A 17,154-nucleotide genomic window follows, 5' to 3' on the forward strand; every position below is an offset into this window, starting at 1 on the left:
CTAATACTCAACAGGGATGTGGATTTTGTACAAAAATCAGCCGACTCCGACTCCTCAGTTTATGAAATCAACGACTCCGACTCCAACTCCGACTCCGGGTGCCCAAAATTGCCCCGACTCCGACTCCACAGCCCTGCAGAAAGCGCTGATGACCCGAAAACGCTCAGAAAAGTTTTTAGAGTGAGTCTGTCAAGCGGATCGCTCAAGTCCAGTTCTATCAGCTGAACGACAGACTGTACATACAGATTTGATGTCCAAACGACGGGTCATTTGCGAAAATCTGACGTGTGTATGTAACTTTACTGTGGCAATCACTACTTAGCGATTTATTCATATTGGCCACATCTTGATCTATTTCCCCCATTATTCACCTATTGGATTTTTTATTTTGCTACATTCTATAGTACAGTAGATTTTTTATTATTGATTTATTATTCTCGTTATTGATTTATTAAGTAGAATCTTGGTCATCCTGCACACGCACAGGGGACGGCCAGAAGCCAGATAGGTTTTCTTGCCGGATGCTTGAGACTTCAAGCAACTGGGGGGCTCTTAAAGGGAAACTGAAGTAAGAGGTATACGGAGGCTGCCATATTTATTTCCTTTTAATCAATATCAGTTGCCTGGCAACCCCGCTGGTCTATTTCTCTGCAGTAGTATCTGAATAACACCAGAAACAAGCATGCAGCTAGTCTTGTCAGATCTGACTTTAAAGTCTGAAACACCTGATCTGCTGCATGCTTGTTCAGGGGCTATGGCTAATAGTATTAGAGGCAGAGGATCAGCAGCAGGGCTGCCAGGCAACTGGTATTGCTTAAAAGGAAATAAACATGGCAGCCTCCATATACCTCTCTCTTCAATTCCCCTTTAAATGATGCTTATCCGCCTGAAAGTTAATGCAGAGCAGCACCCAGTGGGAACTACTTGCAAGAGCTCTGAGCACCAGTCCTCTTCACTTCCTGTATGCGTGCATGTGACCCGGGTCATGTTACACGTCAGGGAGCTGCATGAGGCTGTACACAAGCTAGATTCATGGCTGAGGTAGCCCTTAGCAGATGCCTGTACGGAGAACCACCATGCATGCGCTCACAGCTATAATCAAGTGCTTCTGGATGTAGGCCTAGCATTGCCATAACAAAGAAATTGCTTTCCTAATGCAGTAATGCATTATGGGTATAAGTTTTTGATCATGTAAACCAGGATCCTTGCAAATACCTTCTGTTTTAGGGACGGTTCAGACGGACAGCTGCTGGAATCTGTCCATATCGTTTAGTGCCGGGATCCACCGCAATTCGCATGGAGGCAAATGGAAGCGTTCATCTCAACGTGTTCACCATTAATTGCACGAGCGTCAATCGGGTTTTCCCGGGATGCTACGTGTAGCTTCTGGTGTAATTTGCATGCACGTCTCCGTATCGCCCTGGGCTCAAAACACAACGGATCAACGGGAACAGATGCCACACCCTTTTCTGCTGGGTAGCAAAAACAGTTTTTGAGGTGGCCATACACTGATAGATTTGCAGCAGATTCGACCATCAGATAAATTTCTGTCACATGCCTGTCATGTCGAGTCTGACAGGAATCTATCTGATGTGTGCCACACACTAGGAACAGATTTCCAATAGATTTCAGAATGAAATCTATTGGAAATCTATTGAAAATCTATCTAAATGTGGTGGCTGGATAGTGTAATGGGTAAGGGCTCTGCCTCTGACACAGGAGTCCCGGGTTCCAATCTCGGGTCTGCCTGTTCAGTAAGCCAGCATGTATTCAGTAGGAGACCATAGGTAAGTCTCGCTAACACTGCTACTGCCTATGCAGCGGGTCCTAGTGGCTGCAGCTCTAGCGCTTTAAATCCGCCAGGAGAAAACCGCTATAGAAGTGTTCTGTGTTTGTAAATGCATTATTGCACCATTAGATCCAATGCAACTGTATGGCAGGGCTGTGGAGTCGGTACAAAAATCTTCCGACTAACTCCGACTCCTAAGTTTATGAAACCACGACTCCAACTCAGACTCCGGGTGCCCAAAATTACCCCGACTCCTCGACTCCGACTCCACAACCCTGCTGTATGGACCATCGATCCGCTGCCAGCAGCAGATTCACCTAGATTTTCCATCCTGTCAGATCAAATGGATCGAAATCGGCCGCAAATCGATTGATTGGCTGCTTCGATAGAATCGGTTGATCGATCTATGCCTGAAATCGACCAGTGTATGGGCCCCTTTTACCATCAGCTAAATGAGACACCGTGTGAAGCGGCCCTAAAGAGGAGGAATTTAAAGAAATGGCGAGAGACAATCTGTATCTTGTACCATTAGCAATGCACACATGCCAATCCCTGAAACATAAATACAACGATCTAGCAGATGCATGTGGTTGTAAATGGGAAGCAGAGTCTACAGAAAGCAGTTTGTTTACGAGCGAGCAAGGGTGCCAATACGAGCCTCGCTGGGCCGACGCCAACACCCACATCAACATGTATAATGCGTTTGGAGAGGCAAACGTCAATATGGCTCTTGGCTAGCGAGATCGATCAGCGAGCTGGTGACAGCAAACGCCTATAACGAAATGCAAACTCGCTGGATAAGACACACAAATGGCACGTGACAAACAACAGGCTAGTGGTTCTGCTCTGAGCAGTCACAAGGAAAGGAAGAAAGCATGGCTGCTTCCTCAAGCACAGATACACTGAAGACAGGGAGAGGGGCAGATGCTTCCAGCAACCAATCAGGTTTCAGCTAATCCATGAAGCGAGATGCTGACTGATTGATTGCTCTAGTCTGCTACCTTACTAAGTGGACCTGAACTCTTGCACAGGACAGAAGGAAACAGAGAAATGCACCCTGAATGTATTTAAAGAGTTTTGCCCATCTAATTCCCCCTCATCTGTGACTAATCACAAGATGTCATTTGAACTCTCAGATGTGTCACCTGACTGCCATGGCAGAGCAGCTAAATTGTAAACACAGGATGTTAACCCCATGTCTGCTTCCATGAAAGCAGGAAGTAGGGACGCTGCAGATTTATTGCAGGATCTGTATCAGCTGTAGCAAAGAAATCTTTTTCTTTAAGGGCTCGTTTCCACTATCGCGAATCCGCATGCGTCCAACGCAGGCGGATTCGCACATGTAATGCAAGTGGATGGGCCCGTTTCCACTGTAGCGTTGTTGAGGTGCGTTTTTTTCAGCGGTGAAAAAACGCACAAAAGAGCCGCAGAATTCGCCTGCGAGTGGAATGCATGCGAATCGCATGCAATGTATTTAATAGGGAAATCGCATGCGTTTTCCCCATGCGTTTTTGCCGCGAATTCGCATAGGTACCAATGTAAATTCACACAGGCAGTGACATAGTTAAAATCGCATATACCCTCACCTATGCGAAATCGCATGCAAATTCGCGGCAAAAACCGCATGGGGAATCGCATCCGCATGCGATTTCATCAGCGGTGGAATCTAGGCGATTCCGCACCACAATAGTGGAAACGAGCCCTAAAGGTTATTATGCTGTTGCTTATCTTTTAGAGCAGAGAGGAAGTGCTGAGTTCAGGTCCGCTTTAAGGATGTGAGCGAAATCTGCATTCGGCCAGCGATAAGGCACCTGAACAGATCTGCGCCACCTCCGCCAGCTCTCTTAATGATGGACGCTCATCTACTTAGCTTACAGAGAACACAACTTGGCAGAGGGACCGATGTCCTTGTCACGGTGTTCAGCACCGCAAAGCATCTCCCTGAAAAATGGAGAGGCTCCGAGAGGCAATAAATCCACATCATTCATCCTTCCAGCTGCTGCATTAGCCCCCGAGATGACGCCGGCGTTTTCAAGTCCATGTTAAGAATGCGTTTTCAGCCTTATAGTTGCTGCGGGGGAGGGGGAATAGAGATATAATGATACAGTACAAGCTATAAAAGGCTGTCCCGACTTTACCCTCAATGCCTGTAAATTGCTGGGCTCATTAACTGACGCTACTGCTGCTGGCGATTGTACGATTGGACTAGGGTGCAGGGAGGGGGAGGAGTCTGCAGAGCAGTAACTGCAGTCTGTTATAGTCCACTGGGGAGCTGATGCAGAGGAGGGGAGGAGTCTGCAGAGCAGCAACTGCAGTCTGTTATAGTCCACTAAGAAGCTGATGCAGAGAAGGAGGGGGAAGAGTCTGCAGAGCAGTAACTGCAGTATGTTACAGTCCTCTGAGGAGCTGATGCAGAGGAGGGGAGGAGTCTGTAGAGCAGTAACTGCAGACTGTTGCAGTCCGCTGAGGAGCTGATGCAGAGGAGGAAGAGTCTGTAGAGCAGTAACTGCAGTCTGTTACAGTACACTGAGGAGCTGATGCAGAGGAGGAGGAGTCTGTAGAGCAGTAACTGCAGTCTGTTACAATCCACTGAGGAGCTGATGCAGAGGAGGAGGAGTCTGTAGAGCAGTAACTGCAGTCTGTTACAGTCCTCTGAGGAGCTGATGCAGAGGAGGAGGAGTCTGTAGAGCAGTAACTGCAGACTGTTGCAGTCCGCTGAGGAGCTGATGCAGAGGAGGAGGAGTCTGTAGAGCAGTAACTGCAGACTGTTACAGTCCTCTGAGGAGCTGATGCAGAGGAGGAGGAGTCTGTAGAGCAGTAACTGCAGACTGTTACAGTCCACTGAGGAGCTGATGCAGAGGAGGAGTCTGTAGAGCAGTAACTGCAGTCTGTTACAGTCCACTGAGGAGCTGATGCAGATGAGGAGGAGGAGTCTGTAGAGCAGTAACTGCAGTCTGTTACAATCCACTGAGGAGCTGATGCAGAGGAGGAGGAGTCTGTAGAGCAGTAACTGCAGACTGTTACAGTCCTCTGAGGAGCTGATGCAGAGGAGGAGGAGTCTGTAGAGCAGTAACTGCAGACTGTTGCAGTCCACTGAGGAGCTGATGCAGAGCAGGAGGAGTCTGTAGAGCAGTCTGTTATAGTCCGCTGAGGGCCCTTTTCCACTAGCAAGCGCAAATTACCTGCTCTTGTGATTGCACAAGCTGTATTTTCCACTATCCGCGTTTGCGCCGTACAGTCGTCGGGAACGTAGAGCGATCGCAACGAGAATCATGCCGGCCGGCAATCTTGATTCGATAAAAAAACAAAACAAATTGCAGTAGTGGAAAATGAGCACTGAGATTTACATGTTATCGCGGTGCTCTAGCGATCAGCGAAACGGCTGTGATCCGCTTTTTGAATCGGATTGCAGTCAGTGGAAAAGGGCCCTAAGGAGCGGATGCTGTTCCTGCTCTCTGAAGCCATTTCCAGCTAGGAAAGTGTTTTATGGCTGTAATTACTTATCAGTGAGGGTTATGTTATAGTCTGACCCAGTCCAGACCTGGACAGAAACTGTCACTTGCATGCCTGATGTTTAACTCTTTCAAGAAGAGAGAGGAAAAAAAACACAGCCTAGTTATTTGTGTGCTAGGCACTGTACATACACATGTCTATCTCATCATGTCACATGTCACCTCGGGTATCCTTTAAGTGTTTATCAAGGATAAAACTGAGTAGGAGAAGGAGTTAAGCTGGCCATACACTGGCCCGATTTGCCGCCGTTTCGACAGCAGATTCGATCACTGGGATCAAATCTGCTGCCAATCGTTCACGCTACACGCCGAATTTCGATCCATTTCGTCCGATCCCGTCGATCGCTCCATGCGGAAAATTACCGTCGATCGCCCGCGGGTAGGGAGCGCGTCGCTAGCGGCGTTCGAGTGCCCGACGACCGACGCAATAGAGCGGCAATACATTACCTGCTCCGCCGGCGCGACTACCCCCGGTCACTGCTGCTCCGTGTCCGCGCTGGTCTCCGGCATGCTTCAGTTCCTCCTGCCCGGCAGGAAGTTTAAACAGTAGAGGGGGCTCTACTGTTTAAACTTCCTGCCGGGCAGGAAGAAGTAAAGCAGGCCGGACCTGGAGACCAGTGCGGAGAAGGCAGCGGAGACCTGGGGACTGGAGTTGCGCCGGCGGAGCAGGTAATGTATGCGGGTGGGGGGAGCAGCACCACCACAACAGATTGTGAACGCTTTCAGGCTGAAATCAGTTCACAATCTGTTTGCAGTAAAGGTAGCCATAGGATTGCTCTGATCAGATTCGATCAGAGAGGGATCTATCTGTTGGTCGATCTGATGGCAAATCGACCAGTGTATGGCTACCTTTAAGGTGGCCATAAACTTATAGATTTTCAGCAGATTCGACTATCAGATAGATTTCTGTCAGGTCGAATCCGACAGGAAGCTATCTGATGTGTGCCACAAACTAGGAACAGATTCCCAATAAATTTCAGTATGAAATCTATTGGAAATCGATCTAAATGCATTATTGGACCATTAGATCCAATGCCACTCTATGGGCCATCGATCTGCTGATAGCAGCAGATCGACCCAGATCTTCCATCCTGTCAGATAGATCAAATCCATCGAAATAAATCGAAATCGTCCGCAAATTGATTCTATAGCATCGATCGATGGCAGAAATCGACCAGTGTATGGGCCCCTTTAGCAGTCTCCAATGAAACTGCACTGTTATCTCAACAGAAGATGAAGGTAATGGTAATTGCAAAAGGTAATGTAATGTACACATTATGAATTTCTAACTTAGACAAACTTGCTATCTTGTGAATTAAAACACTGGAGGCTGAGCCAGGGGCCTTTGCAAACAGAAGCTAATTCTACACAGCAACACATCAGGGATTATTATACGCCAGCGGAGCAGCTAATCGAGGAAAGACGAGCAGATCTGTTTCCTTCCGTAGAGATCTGGAATTTTATTGCCTCTCATTACTGTTCAGGGTTACATATGACATTCATCTAGAAGTATCGCAGGGAATCGGTACAGAATGTTATCCTGGGAATAGTTCTCTACACACAGAATTCACACCCCCCCCCCTCTCCCCCGCCTGAGTTCCCCTCTCTCTCCTCTGCAGGTGTTCGGAGGTTGCGCTATGGCTGCATTCCTCCTCTTGTTCGCCGAGTTCATCGCTCCCTCGCAAAGCAGCTGACACACAAATTACAATTTATTCAGGTCAGCGTGTATCCTATTCACATGCAAATAGCCTCTATTTCCATAAATGCAAATGCTCCAGTTATTTCTGGATTTTGATCTGGCGGCTCGCACCTGAAGCTAGACCGCAGAACGGGGAGGAATAACGGGAGAAGTTTCCTGCGCTGCGTTCTCCCTGCAGAATAGAGAGTAGAAGCCCGAGGGAGAGGTACCTGAGGAGGAGACTGACGGGCGCTTGTGTGGCGCTCCAAGACTCCCAGGCCCCTTCCGTGGAATTTGGCAGGTGCGTGTCACCCGTGGATGAACGCCGCTTTTGTTGCCCCAGACAGAAAATGTGCACATGGCCTCTGGAGGGAGTGTAGAGAGATACAGCTTTCTGCAGGTGAGGATGACTACTATCACTCCGACTATTACACTTATTTGGATTTACACTTTAGGTCCACTTTACAGTGGACCTGAACTCAGAACTTCCTCTCTAAAAGATACACAGCAGCATAATACCCTTTAAAGAGAACCTGAACTGAAAATAAAAAGTCAGAATAACCATACACAGGTCATACTTACCTCCTATGTAGTCTGCTCATCAATCTCTCCTCTCCTGTGTCCCATTTGTCCGCTGTGATCAATGGAATTCTCTGTCCTCCATTTTAAAATGGCCATTACCCCATAACAGCTTCCTGGTCAGTACACTGTTAAACTGTAATATCACCCACTTGATGAGCCATAGGGAAACATGGACATTACCTTGCACATTCAGCTGTAACTGACAGCTTCTGATATATAACTCACAGCAACTGGTATATTTCAGTTCTGACAAAATCTTGTCAGAACTGGAAGGGATCACTGTAAGAAGAAAATGGTGAGCTTCTGAGAGGAACTGACGGTGAGGTTAGTATGTAACATTCATTTGCAGCTACGTCATCTGTTTATTTTAAATAATTGTACTCACTTCAGGTTCCCTTTAGGGCTCTTTCACACAGAGACGTTGTGTTAGAGGGGACTTTAAGGTTGCATAACGTTCCCCTAATGCAACGCATGGTGGTGCTAAACTCGGAGTTATGCGTCTCTTGGTGCACCGTTTTCGTTCGATACTGGTAGAACAAAAACGGCGCATGCGTCCAAAGACTGTGGAGACCACGTGATCAGAACACTCCGCATCACGTGGTCCCGCCAGCCAATCGCCACACAAAGCGGCCGCTCCAGGAAGTAAACACATGACGTCACACAGTGCAGTGAATATTAGCCATGTGGCTAGGGACAATAGCGGACTCTCCCCTCCTCTCCTGCACTGAGCATGTGCTAAAACCGTGTATAACGCTCAGCATGCTGCACTTTCATTGAACGTGCAGCGTTACAATGTAACGCAACGTGGGCACTGTGAACAGCCCCATTGATTTTTCATTACTGTGCGGTGGGCTGCGTTACAGGCTGCTCTAACGTGCGCCTGTAACGTCCCACTGTGAAAGCAGTTTAAAGGGAACCAGAGAGGAATGCTTAGGTAAAATAGAAAAAAGATTTCATACATACCTGGGGCTTCTTCCAGCCCCATAAGCCTGGATCACTCCCACGCCGCCGTCCTCCGCTTCCTGGATCCGCCGGTACCGGGCCCGTCACTTCCGGCGGACGCAGCCAATTGTCCGCATCACAGAGGCTCCCTCCATACCCGTACGCATGCGGCTGCGCAGTAGGCAGCCACACGCGTACCTGTATGGAGGTAGCCCCCAGTGATGCGGAGAATTGGCCGCGTCCGCCGGCCGACTCGCGGCAATGACGGGACCCGGTACCGGCGGATCCAGGCAGCGGAGGACGGCGGCGTGGGAGCGATCCAGGCGTATGGGGCTGGAGGAAGCCCCAGGTATGTATAAAAGCTTTTCTTCATCCTCTCTGGGTCCCTTTAAAGAAAAACATTTCTTTGTTACAGCTTATACAAATCTGCAGTGTGTGTCTACTTCCAGCTTTCATGGAAGCAGACATGCGGTTAAAATCCTGTGTTTACAAAATTAGCTGCTCTGCAGAGGCAGCCAGCTGAGAGATCAAATTACACTTGTGATTAGTCACAGATGAGGGGGAATTAGACAGGCTGAACTCTCCAAATACATACAGGGTGCATTTCTCTTGGTTTCCCTCTGTCCTGTGTAAGGGCCCTTTTTCACCAGCTGCGATCTGATTCAAAAAGCGGATTGCAGCCGCATTTCTGAATGCTAGAGCACTGCGATAACATGTAAATCACGGTGGCTCATTTACCACCACCACAATTCGTTTTTTGCCGAATCACAATCACCGGCTGGTGCTATTCTCATCACGATCGCGCTACGCTACCAATGGCTCTACAGCGCAAACATGGATAGTGAAAAAACAGCTTGCGAAATCACAAACAGGTGATTTGCGCTTGCTAGTGGAAAAGGGCCCTAAGAGTTGTGCCTCACGTAAAGTCCGCCTGAAGCGAGGCAGAGAAGGCAGCGATGGGAAAATGCAGAGCCATCAGCTGTTACGAAACAGGACGACCTTGTACATCCGCCGCGCCGGACGAAATGACAATACGGCAAAACGTCCCTTCTGTGAAATCACGAGCAGGCGCCTGTCAGAAGCTCTCGCCGTTCAGCGCGACGGCTAAATGGAAAGTGGGGACAAGCTGCCAAAACAGATCAGCTTCTCTGGGAGATGTCTCCATGCGGTTCCGAGGACTCGGCTTCTGCAGACCTTCAAAAGTTCCTGCGAGAGGAGTGCAGAGCCCGTCACACATTACCCGGGTTCCTGGCAGGGGGACGGACGCTGCAGGTTTTAATCAGCGGATTTTCTTTTTTACGGCAGCGGTAGGGAACCTTGGCTCTCCAGTTGTGATAAAACTACAAATCCCAGCATGCATTGCCTTTAATAATCATGACTGTGGCCGTCAGTCTCCTGCTATGCATAGTGGAACTTGTAGTTCCTTAAAGAGAGTCTGAAGCGAGAATAAATCTCGCTTCAGACCTCATAGTTAGCAGGGGCATGTGTGCCCCTGCTAAACCGCCGCTATCCCGCGGCTTAACGGGGGTCCCTGATCCCCCAAATCCCCTCCGTGCAGCGGGGGAGCGCTTCCTGGTTGGGGCAGGGCTAACCGCCGCAGCCCTGCCCAACGCGCGTCTGTCAGCGCGTATCTCCGCCTCTCCCCCGCCCCTCTCAGTCTTCCTTCACTGAGAGGGGCGAGGGAGAGGCGGCGATGCACCGCTGATAGACGCGACTGGAGGCAGGGCTGCAGCCGTTAGCCCTGCCTCCAGGAGAGACCAAGTCTGCGACCAAGTGTTGCAGTGGGGGGTTTGGGGGTGAAGGGACCCCCATTTAGCGGCGCGATAGCGGCGGTTTAGCAGGGGCACACATGCCCCTGCTAACTATGAGCTCTGAAGCTTGATTTATTCTCGCTTCAGAGTCTCTTTACAGGGGTTCTGTGGCCCTTTAAAAAAAACTAAAAAAAGTGTCACTAACCTTGGGCTTCTACCAGCCCTCTGTAGCTATCAAGTCCCACGCCGTCACTGAAGCCCCTCCGTTCCTCGCGCGGGTCACATGCCAATAATTCGTTTAACTAGACGAATAGCACTGCGGCTGCGCGGCCGCCAGTGTCCTCGTTCCCGCTCGCGTCTCCGGGAGCTTCTTGCGCAGGTGCAGTACGAAGTTTTCTTGTACTGCGCTTGTGCAGTAGGCTCCCGATGACGCAAGCGGCCACGGCCGCGCAGCTGCAGTGCTATTTGTCTAGTTCATATATATCAAACTCCGGCCTTGGGCCAAATTTATTTGCATTATATTTGGCCCATGCTAGATCACCAACCAGGGAAGCTATATTGGAGGTGCAGCTCTAGATTAGATTACCAGGGAAGCAATATGAGGGAGGGAGGGGGAAAGCATTAAACACTAGGGAACTATAAAGTGGAGAGTGGGGGCCTCTAGTCACCAGGGAACTGTATAGGGGAGGGAGGACCACTAGACACCAGGGAACTCTTTAGGGGTTGGAGGGGGACCACAAGACACCAGGGAACTTTATAATGCTGGGAATACACAGTCGATTGAGCCATTAGATGGCTCGATTGATAATTTCCGACATGTTCGATCACCCGCCGGATCGATTCAGCACTCGATACCGCAGGCGGGACAATGGAAAAAGATAAGGAAAACGAGCAGAAGATAAGAGAATCGCCCGCGGGGAATCGATCCGGCAGCATAATCGAGCGGCACCGTGTATTCCTGGAATAAGGGAGGAAGGTGGCCAGTAGACATTGAGGTTGGCCCGTGACTAGGTCCCATTGTACAATTTTGTCCCACTTTGTATTTCAGTTTGATACCCCTGGTCTAGTTAGACGAATAATTACCAGGTGACACGCAGGGCGGAACGGATGGGGCTTCAGTGACGGCGTGGGACTTGATAGCTGCACGGGGCTGGTAGAAACCCCGGGTAAGTGACACTTTTAGTTTTTTTTTTTTGTTTTTTTTTTAAAAGGCCACAGAACCCCTTTAAGGAACTACAAGTTCAACAATGCATTGCAGGAGTCTGACAGCCACAGTCATGATTAATAAAGGCAATGCATGCTGGGATTTGTAGTTTTATCACAGCTGGAGAGCCAAGGTTCCCTACTGCTGTATGACGACGTTCATGCAGATGAACTCTGCGCTCCGCACCACGCAGGAATCTGTTTCCACATCAAATTACAAATTGAGGCGCTGTGTTTAGGAAGTAATTAAAGGTTATTAAAATACCCAAGTTACAGCGCAGTTTAAAAATAGCTCGGGGAGGCGGGGCTGCTCTGCGCACACCTGCGTCCATTGTCTGCCTGATGGGAAAAGTACTAATATAACAACTAGCCACATGATTGTGGTGGGAATACGTCTGCCTTTATTACAAAGCTGCTCAATAGAATCTACTGACACTGAATGGGAATAGAATTTGTAATTCAATCCTTAAGGAGACCTGAAGTGAGAGGGATATGGAGGCTGCCATATTCATTTCCTTTTTAAAGAGAAACCGTAACAAAGAATTGAACTTCATCCCAGTCAGCAGCTGAAACCCCCTTTTCCATGAGAAATCTTTTCCTTTCACAGACGGATCATCAGGGGGGTCTGGATGGCTGATATTGAGGTGAAACCCTTCCTACAGTGTGATGTCAGGACCATGGTCCTGACAGTTTCCTGTCTGTGAACCTCATAGCATTATGGGAAATAGCTGTTTACAACTGCCAAAAAAACAAGCAGCATCTCCTTCCACTGAAATCACCTGCCAGCAGTAAAAATGTCACTATGTGATAAACGTCAGAGTGTAAATCAGGGAGAGTAAAGGTTTTACAATGGGCAAACACTGACTAAATCATTTATACATAATTATTGTAAAAATTAAGCACTTTTTTATTACATTATTTTTCACTGGAGTTCCTCTATAAACAATACCAGTTGCTGATAGTGCTGTCCATGTCTAGAACAAATGGAGAAACATGTGATCAGTTTGGTCAGGTGATAGATATGAAAGTCTCTGATTTGCTAGTCATGATCATGTGCTAAAGCACAAGGTGATCACAGCAAATCGGAGCTTTGCAAATCAGCTGTTGAAACAAATCACATGCTTCTCCATGAGTTATCCTAGACATGGCCATCACTACCTGATGATGCTCTGCCTCTTATACTCATAGCCATAGACCCTGAACAAGCGTGCAGATCAGATGTTTCTGACTGAAGTCTAACTGGATTAACCACATGCTTGTTTCAGGTGTGTGATTCAGATACTACTGATGCATGAAACATCAGCAGGATGCCAGGCAACTGGTATTGTTTTGTTTTTGTACCTAATAAAAAACAATGCACATTTCATTTTCCCCACCACCAAATTCCCAGTTCCTCCCATTCCCCCCCCCCCCCCCCCCCCCCCCCGGCTACTTTTTCATGCTACCATGGCTGGAAGAAATATCCAGAGAGAAAACTACACTGTTACTTAGCACTGTACACTAGATAGGGGAGGCATTACAGCATTACACGGGGACATTATAGTGTAAAACAATAGTGATGTAACAACAAACAATAATGCACATATTGGCAATGTAGGGATAAATATAGCAGACGAGTCACTTAGTCCATGTGGTGGCGGGGGAAGAGCAAACAGGGAGGAGGGCCCTGCCAAATAGGCTTACAGTCTAAGAGGTATTATGCTAAAGACACAAAGAAAGATTCCAAATTGTAAAAGAAAAAGCTACAGCATTCGATCTGCATCATTTTCCAACACCGCACAGAACATTACGCCAGACAGGAAGACGTTGCAACCTGAGAGTGCAGCAAATCTTCCTTCCAGTCACGTTATACCTTGCAGATTTCCTTACTAAAACAAAGCAGCCCACCGCCATCCACACACTGTGCCCCGCATAGCGGGCGTGATTGCTAAGCCGCTGTTATTATTGGATGTGATAGCCCAGCAACTTTCACTGGTAGAAAGCGGTTTAATTAAAAGCAGGGTGTGCTTTGGCAATCTGGGGCGTGTGTTGTGGTTTAGCGGTTTAAATGGAAGCCAGATGTTTGAGAGAGCACAATGACAGATCTCATATCAGTGGCATTATGTAACCAATGGGAGGCGGCCAACAGGAACCAGTCATTTGTTCACAGAAGCAATCTGACGCACTGCCCGGGCAACGGCGACCCGCTGGCTGTTAAAGGAACACTCTAGAGAAAAAAAGTAAGGAGTTAAAATCTGACGGAACCGACTGGTTTTGGACTAGTCCATCTCCTCATGGGGGATTCTCAGGGTTTTCTTTGATTTCATAAGCATTTCCTGAACAGCATTTTAACTGCCAAAATAGTATGCAAGTGAGTCGGAAGGCTGGCTGGCATCTTACTACTTTGGTTAAACTGCCATTCATGAAATGCGTTTGAAAACAAAGAACTCCCCGAGAATCCCCCATGAGGAGATGGACTAGTCCAAAACCTGTCGGTTCTCTCAGATTTAAACTGCACACTTTTTTCGCTGGAGTTGTCCTTTAAAGAACTACATGTACCACAAGGCCAGCTTAGCCACATAGAGTAGATAAGTCGACGCTGTTTCTACAATACTTGTTAAAGGAGGACTTTGCTGTTACTTCAAGGGGCTACACTGCCATGAATGGGAAGTGACCCTCAGCCCTGCACGTGACAATTACACATTATTTTTATTATTATTTAGTATTTATATAGCGCCGACATATTACGCAGCGCTGTACAGTGTATGTATATATCTTGTCACTAACTGTCCCTCAAAGGAGCTCACAATCTAATCCCTACCATTGCCATATGTCTATATTATGTAGTGTAAGTACTGTAGTCTATGGGCCAATTTTTTTTTTTTTTTAGGGGGAGCCAATTAACTTATCCGTATGTTTTTGGAATGTGGGAGGAAACCGGAGTGCCCGGAGGAAACCCACGCAGACACAGAGAGAACATACAAACTCTTTGCAGATAGTGCCCTGGCTGGGATTCGAACCAGGGACCCAGCGCTGCAAGGCGAGAGAGTTAACCACTACGCCACCGTGCTGCCCACATATGATAATCCCCTCCGTAATCAAAGTTTACCTGCAGTTTCAGAGACTTGACCTGACCTCAGTGTGGCATTGGCAGACATAATACCAACACAAGAACTCTTTCTGTGTTCTCATAAAGGAAACATGATTTATGAATGTAACTGTAAATATCCATGTTTCTGAAGACCTGTTTAGTCCTGGTCCAGAGCCTTACTAACATAGTAATCCAAACATGCACAATATTATGGCAGAGTGTGAAACTCACTGTGCACATACATACACTCTATGCAATGTGTATATACTATACAGAGGAACATTCCATAAACCCCAGTTTACTGTGAACACATCGCATTGGGGGTGATGTTGGAGATGGTACTACATATGAGAGAGAGGGGGGGGGGGGGAGAAAGAGAGAGAGAGAGAGAGAGATAGAGAGAGATAGATAGAGAGAGAGAGAGAGAGAGAGAGAGAGAAAGAGAGACACACAGAGAGAGAGAGAGAGAGAGAGAGAGAGAGAGAGAGAGAGAGAGAGAGAAAGAGAGAAAGAGAGGAAAGAGAGAAAGAGAGAGAGAAAGAGAGAAAGAGGGAGGGGGAGAGAAAGAGGGAGGGGGGTAGAAAGAGAAAGAGGGAGGAGGGAGAAAGAGAAAGAGCGAGAGAGAGAAGGGGGATAAAGAGAGATAGAGAGAGAGAGGGTGAGAAAGAGAAAGGGGAGAAAGAGAGGGGGGGGGGTGAGATATAGAGAGGGGGGGGGAGAGATATAGAGAGAGGGGGTGGGAGAGAGGGAGAGAGAGAGAGAGAGAGAGAGAGAGAGGGAGGGGGGGGGGGAGAAAGAGAGAGAGAGAGGGAGAGAGAGAGGGAGGGGGGGGGGAGAAAGAGAGAAAGAGAGAGAGAGAGAGAGACCAGGTCATTCTGGGAGACCTGGAACCATATCGGTGCAAAGCCTAAAAAAAGCCCTCTTCATATCCAAAATGGCCACATCTGACTCCACTACTTCAGGAACCTCTACAAAGACATCCCAGAAAATGCCCAAACCCTGGAGCAGAAACAAATAGCCGCAAAACTGAAGGACATGGAGGAGACAATCAAGGACTTTCAAAACCCTCTGGATACACCAATCACGGTGCAGGAAATAAGAGAAAGAACAAAGCTGATAAAATGTAAGAAGGCTAGCGGTACAGATGGCATCCTGCCAGAGATGATCAAATACAGCCCCCCGGACATACATGAGGCACTCGCAAGACTATTCAACCTTATCCTGAGGGCGGGCTCCTTTCCTCAGGCCTGGAGTGAAGGCCTCATAACACCCATCTACAAGAATGGAGACAGATATGATCCAGCAAACTACAGAGGAATCTGTGTCAGCAGTACACTGGGGAAACTGTTTAACAGCATCATCAATAAGAGGATCCTCTCCTTCCTCACACAGCAGGACGTACTCAGCAAAAGCCAAGCCGGGTTCATGCCAAACCACCGCACAACCGACCACATCTACACACTGCACAGCCTCATCAAGACCCATGTCCACAACTCACGTGGCAAAATACACGCTTGCTTTGTTGATTTTAAGAAGGCGTTTGACTCAGTGTGGCACCCAGGCCTTTTCCTAAAACTCCTAGAGAGTGGAATAGGAGGAAAAACCTATGATGTCATCAAGAGTTCATATACTGGGAACCAATGCAGTGTGAAAGTAGATGGGAAGAGAAGTGCGTTCTTCAAGCAGGGTCGAGGAGTCAGGCAGGGCTGCAGTCTGAGCCCAACACTCTTTAACATATACATTAACCAAGTGGCTGTAGCCCTGGAATCCTCCCCAGCTCCAGGCCTCCTCCTGCATGACCGTGAGGTGAAGTTCCTGCTGTATGCAGATGACCTTGTGCTGCTCTCCCCAACAGAGAAAGGACTACAGGACAGCCTGTCAGTATTGGAGACTTTCTGTACCACATGGGCACTGCCCATCAACCCAAAGAAGACAAAAGTGATGGTGTTCCAGAGGAAGAATGGAAATAAAACCCCTACCTCCTCATTTATATTAAATGGCTCCCCACTGGTGTCCACTAACAGCTACACCTACCTGGGGGCTGGAGATCAACCAATCATGAAGCTTTAAACCAGCAGTACAGGCCCTGAAAGACAAAGCCCGCAGAACATTTTATGCCCATCAGAAGACAGCTTTACCACCTAAAACCACCAGTGAGAGTGTGGGCAAAGATATTCGACAGCATCATCACCCCAATCCTGCTCTATAGCAGTGAGGTATGGGGCCCGGTCACCTACCCTGACCAATCAAAATGGGACTCCAGCCCAACAGAAATCTTCCATCTAGAGTTCTGCAAGTATCTCCTCCAAGTCCATCGAAGCACTTCAACTCAGCTTGCGGGCAGAGCTAGGCAGGTTCCCACTATGGCTTACTATCCAGCAGAGGGCACTCTCATACTGGGCGCATATACAGAGCAGCAACCCCCAGCACTTACCACCATAAAGCCTCACTGAGCCAGGGGGGCGAGGCCATACCACGCGCTCTCAAGCAAAGCATCAGCAGCCAGCCCAGCCAAGGCCACCAACACAGGCTGACAAAAGCCCAAATAAAACAGACTATAGAAAGCTGCAAGGAACGATACATAGAGGAATGGAGAAGTGACAAAGAATTCCAAGAAACTCGCTGTC

At 48.2% G+C, this 17,154-nt stretch overlaps 1 protein-coding gene across 1 annotated transcript in view; it reads right to left on the bottom strand.

Annotated features, from left to right (window-relative positions):
• ASAP1 (ArfGAP with SH3 domain, ankyrin repeat and PH domain 1) overlaps positions 1-17,154 on the bottom strand; it is a 187,288-nt gene that overhangs the window by 148,423 nt on the left and 21,711 nt on the right. Inside the window, exon 4 of the mRNA XM_068238413.1 lies at positions 4,182-4,890. Within this exon, the coding sequence (XP_068094514.1) occupies positions 4,182-4,890 (709 nt within the window). The remainder of the gene's footprint in view (positions 1-4,181; positions 4,891-17,154) is intronic.

Source organism: Hyperolius riggenbachi, chromosome 5 (genome assembly GCF_040937935.1).
Source record: "Hyperolius riggenbachi isolate aHypRig1 chromosome 5, aHypRig1.pri, whole genome shotgun sequence".
Taxonomy (NCBI): Eukaryota; Metazoa; Chordata; class Amphibia; order Anura; family Hyperoliidae; genus Hyperolius; species Hyperolius riggenbachi.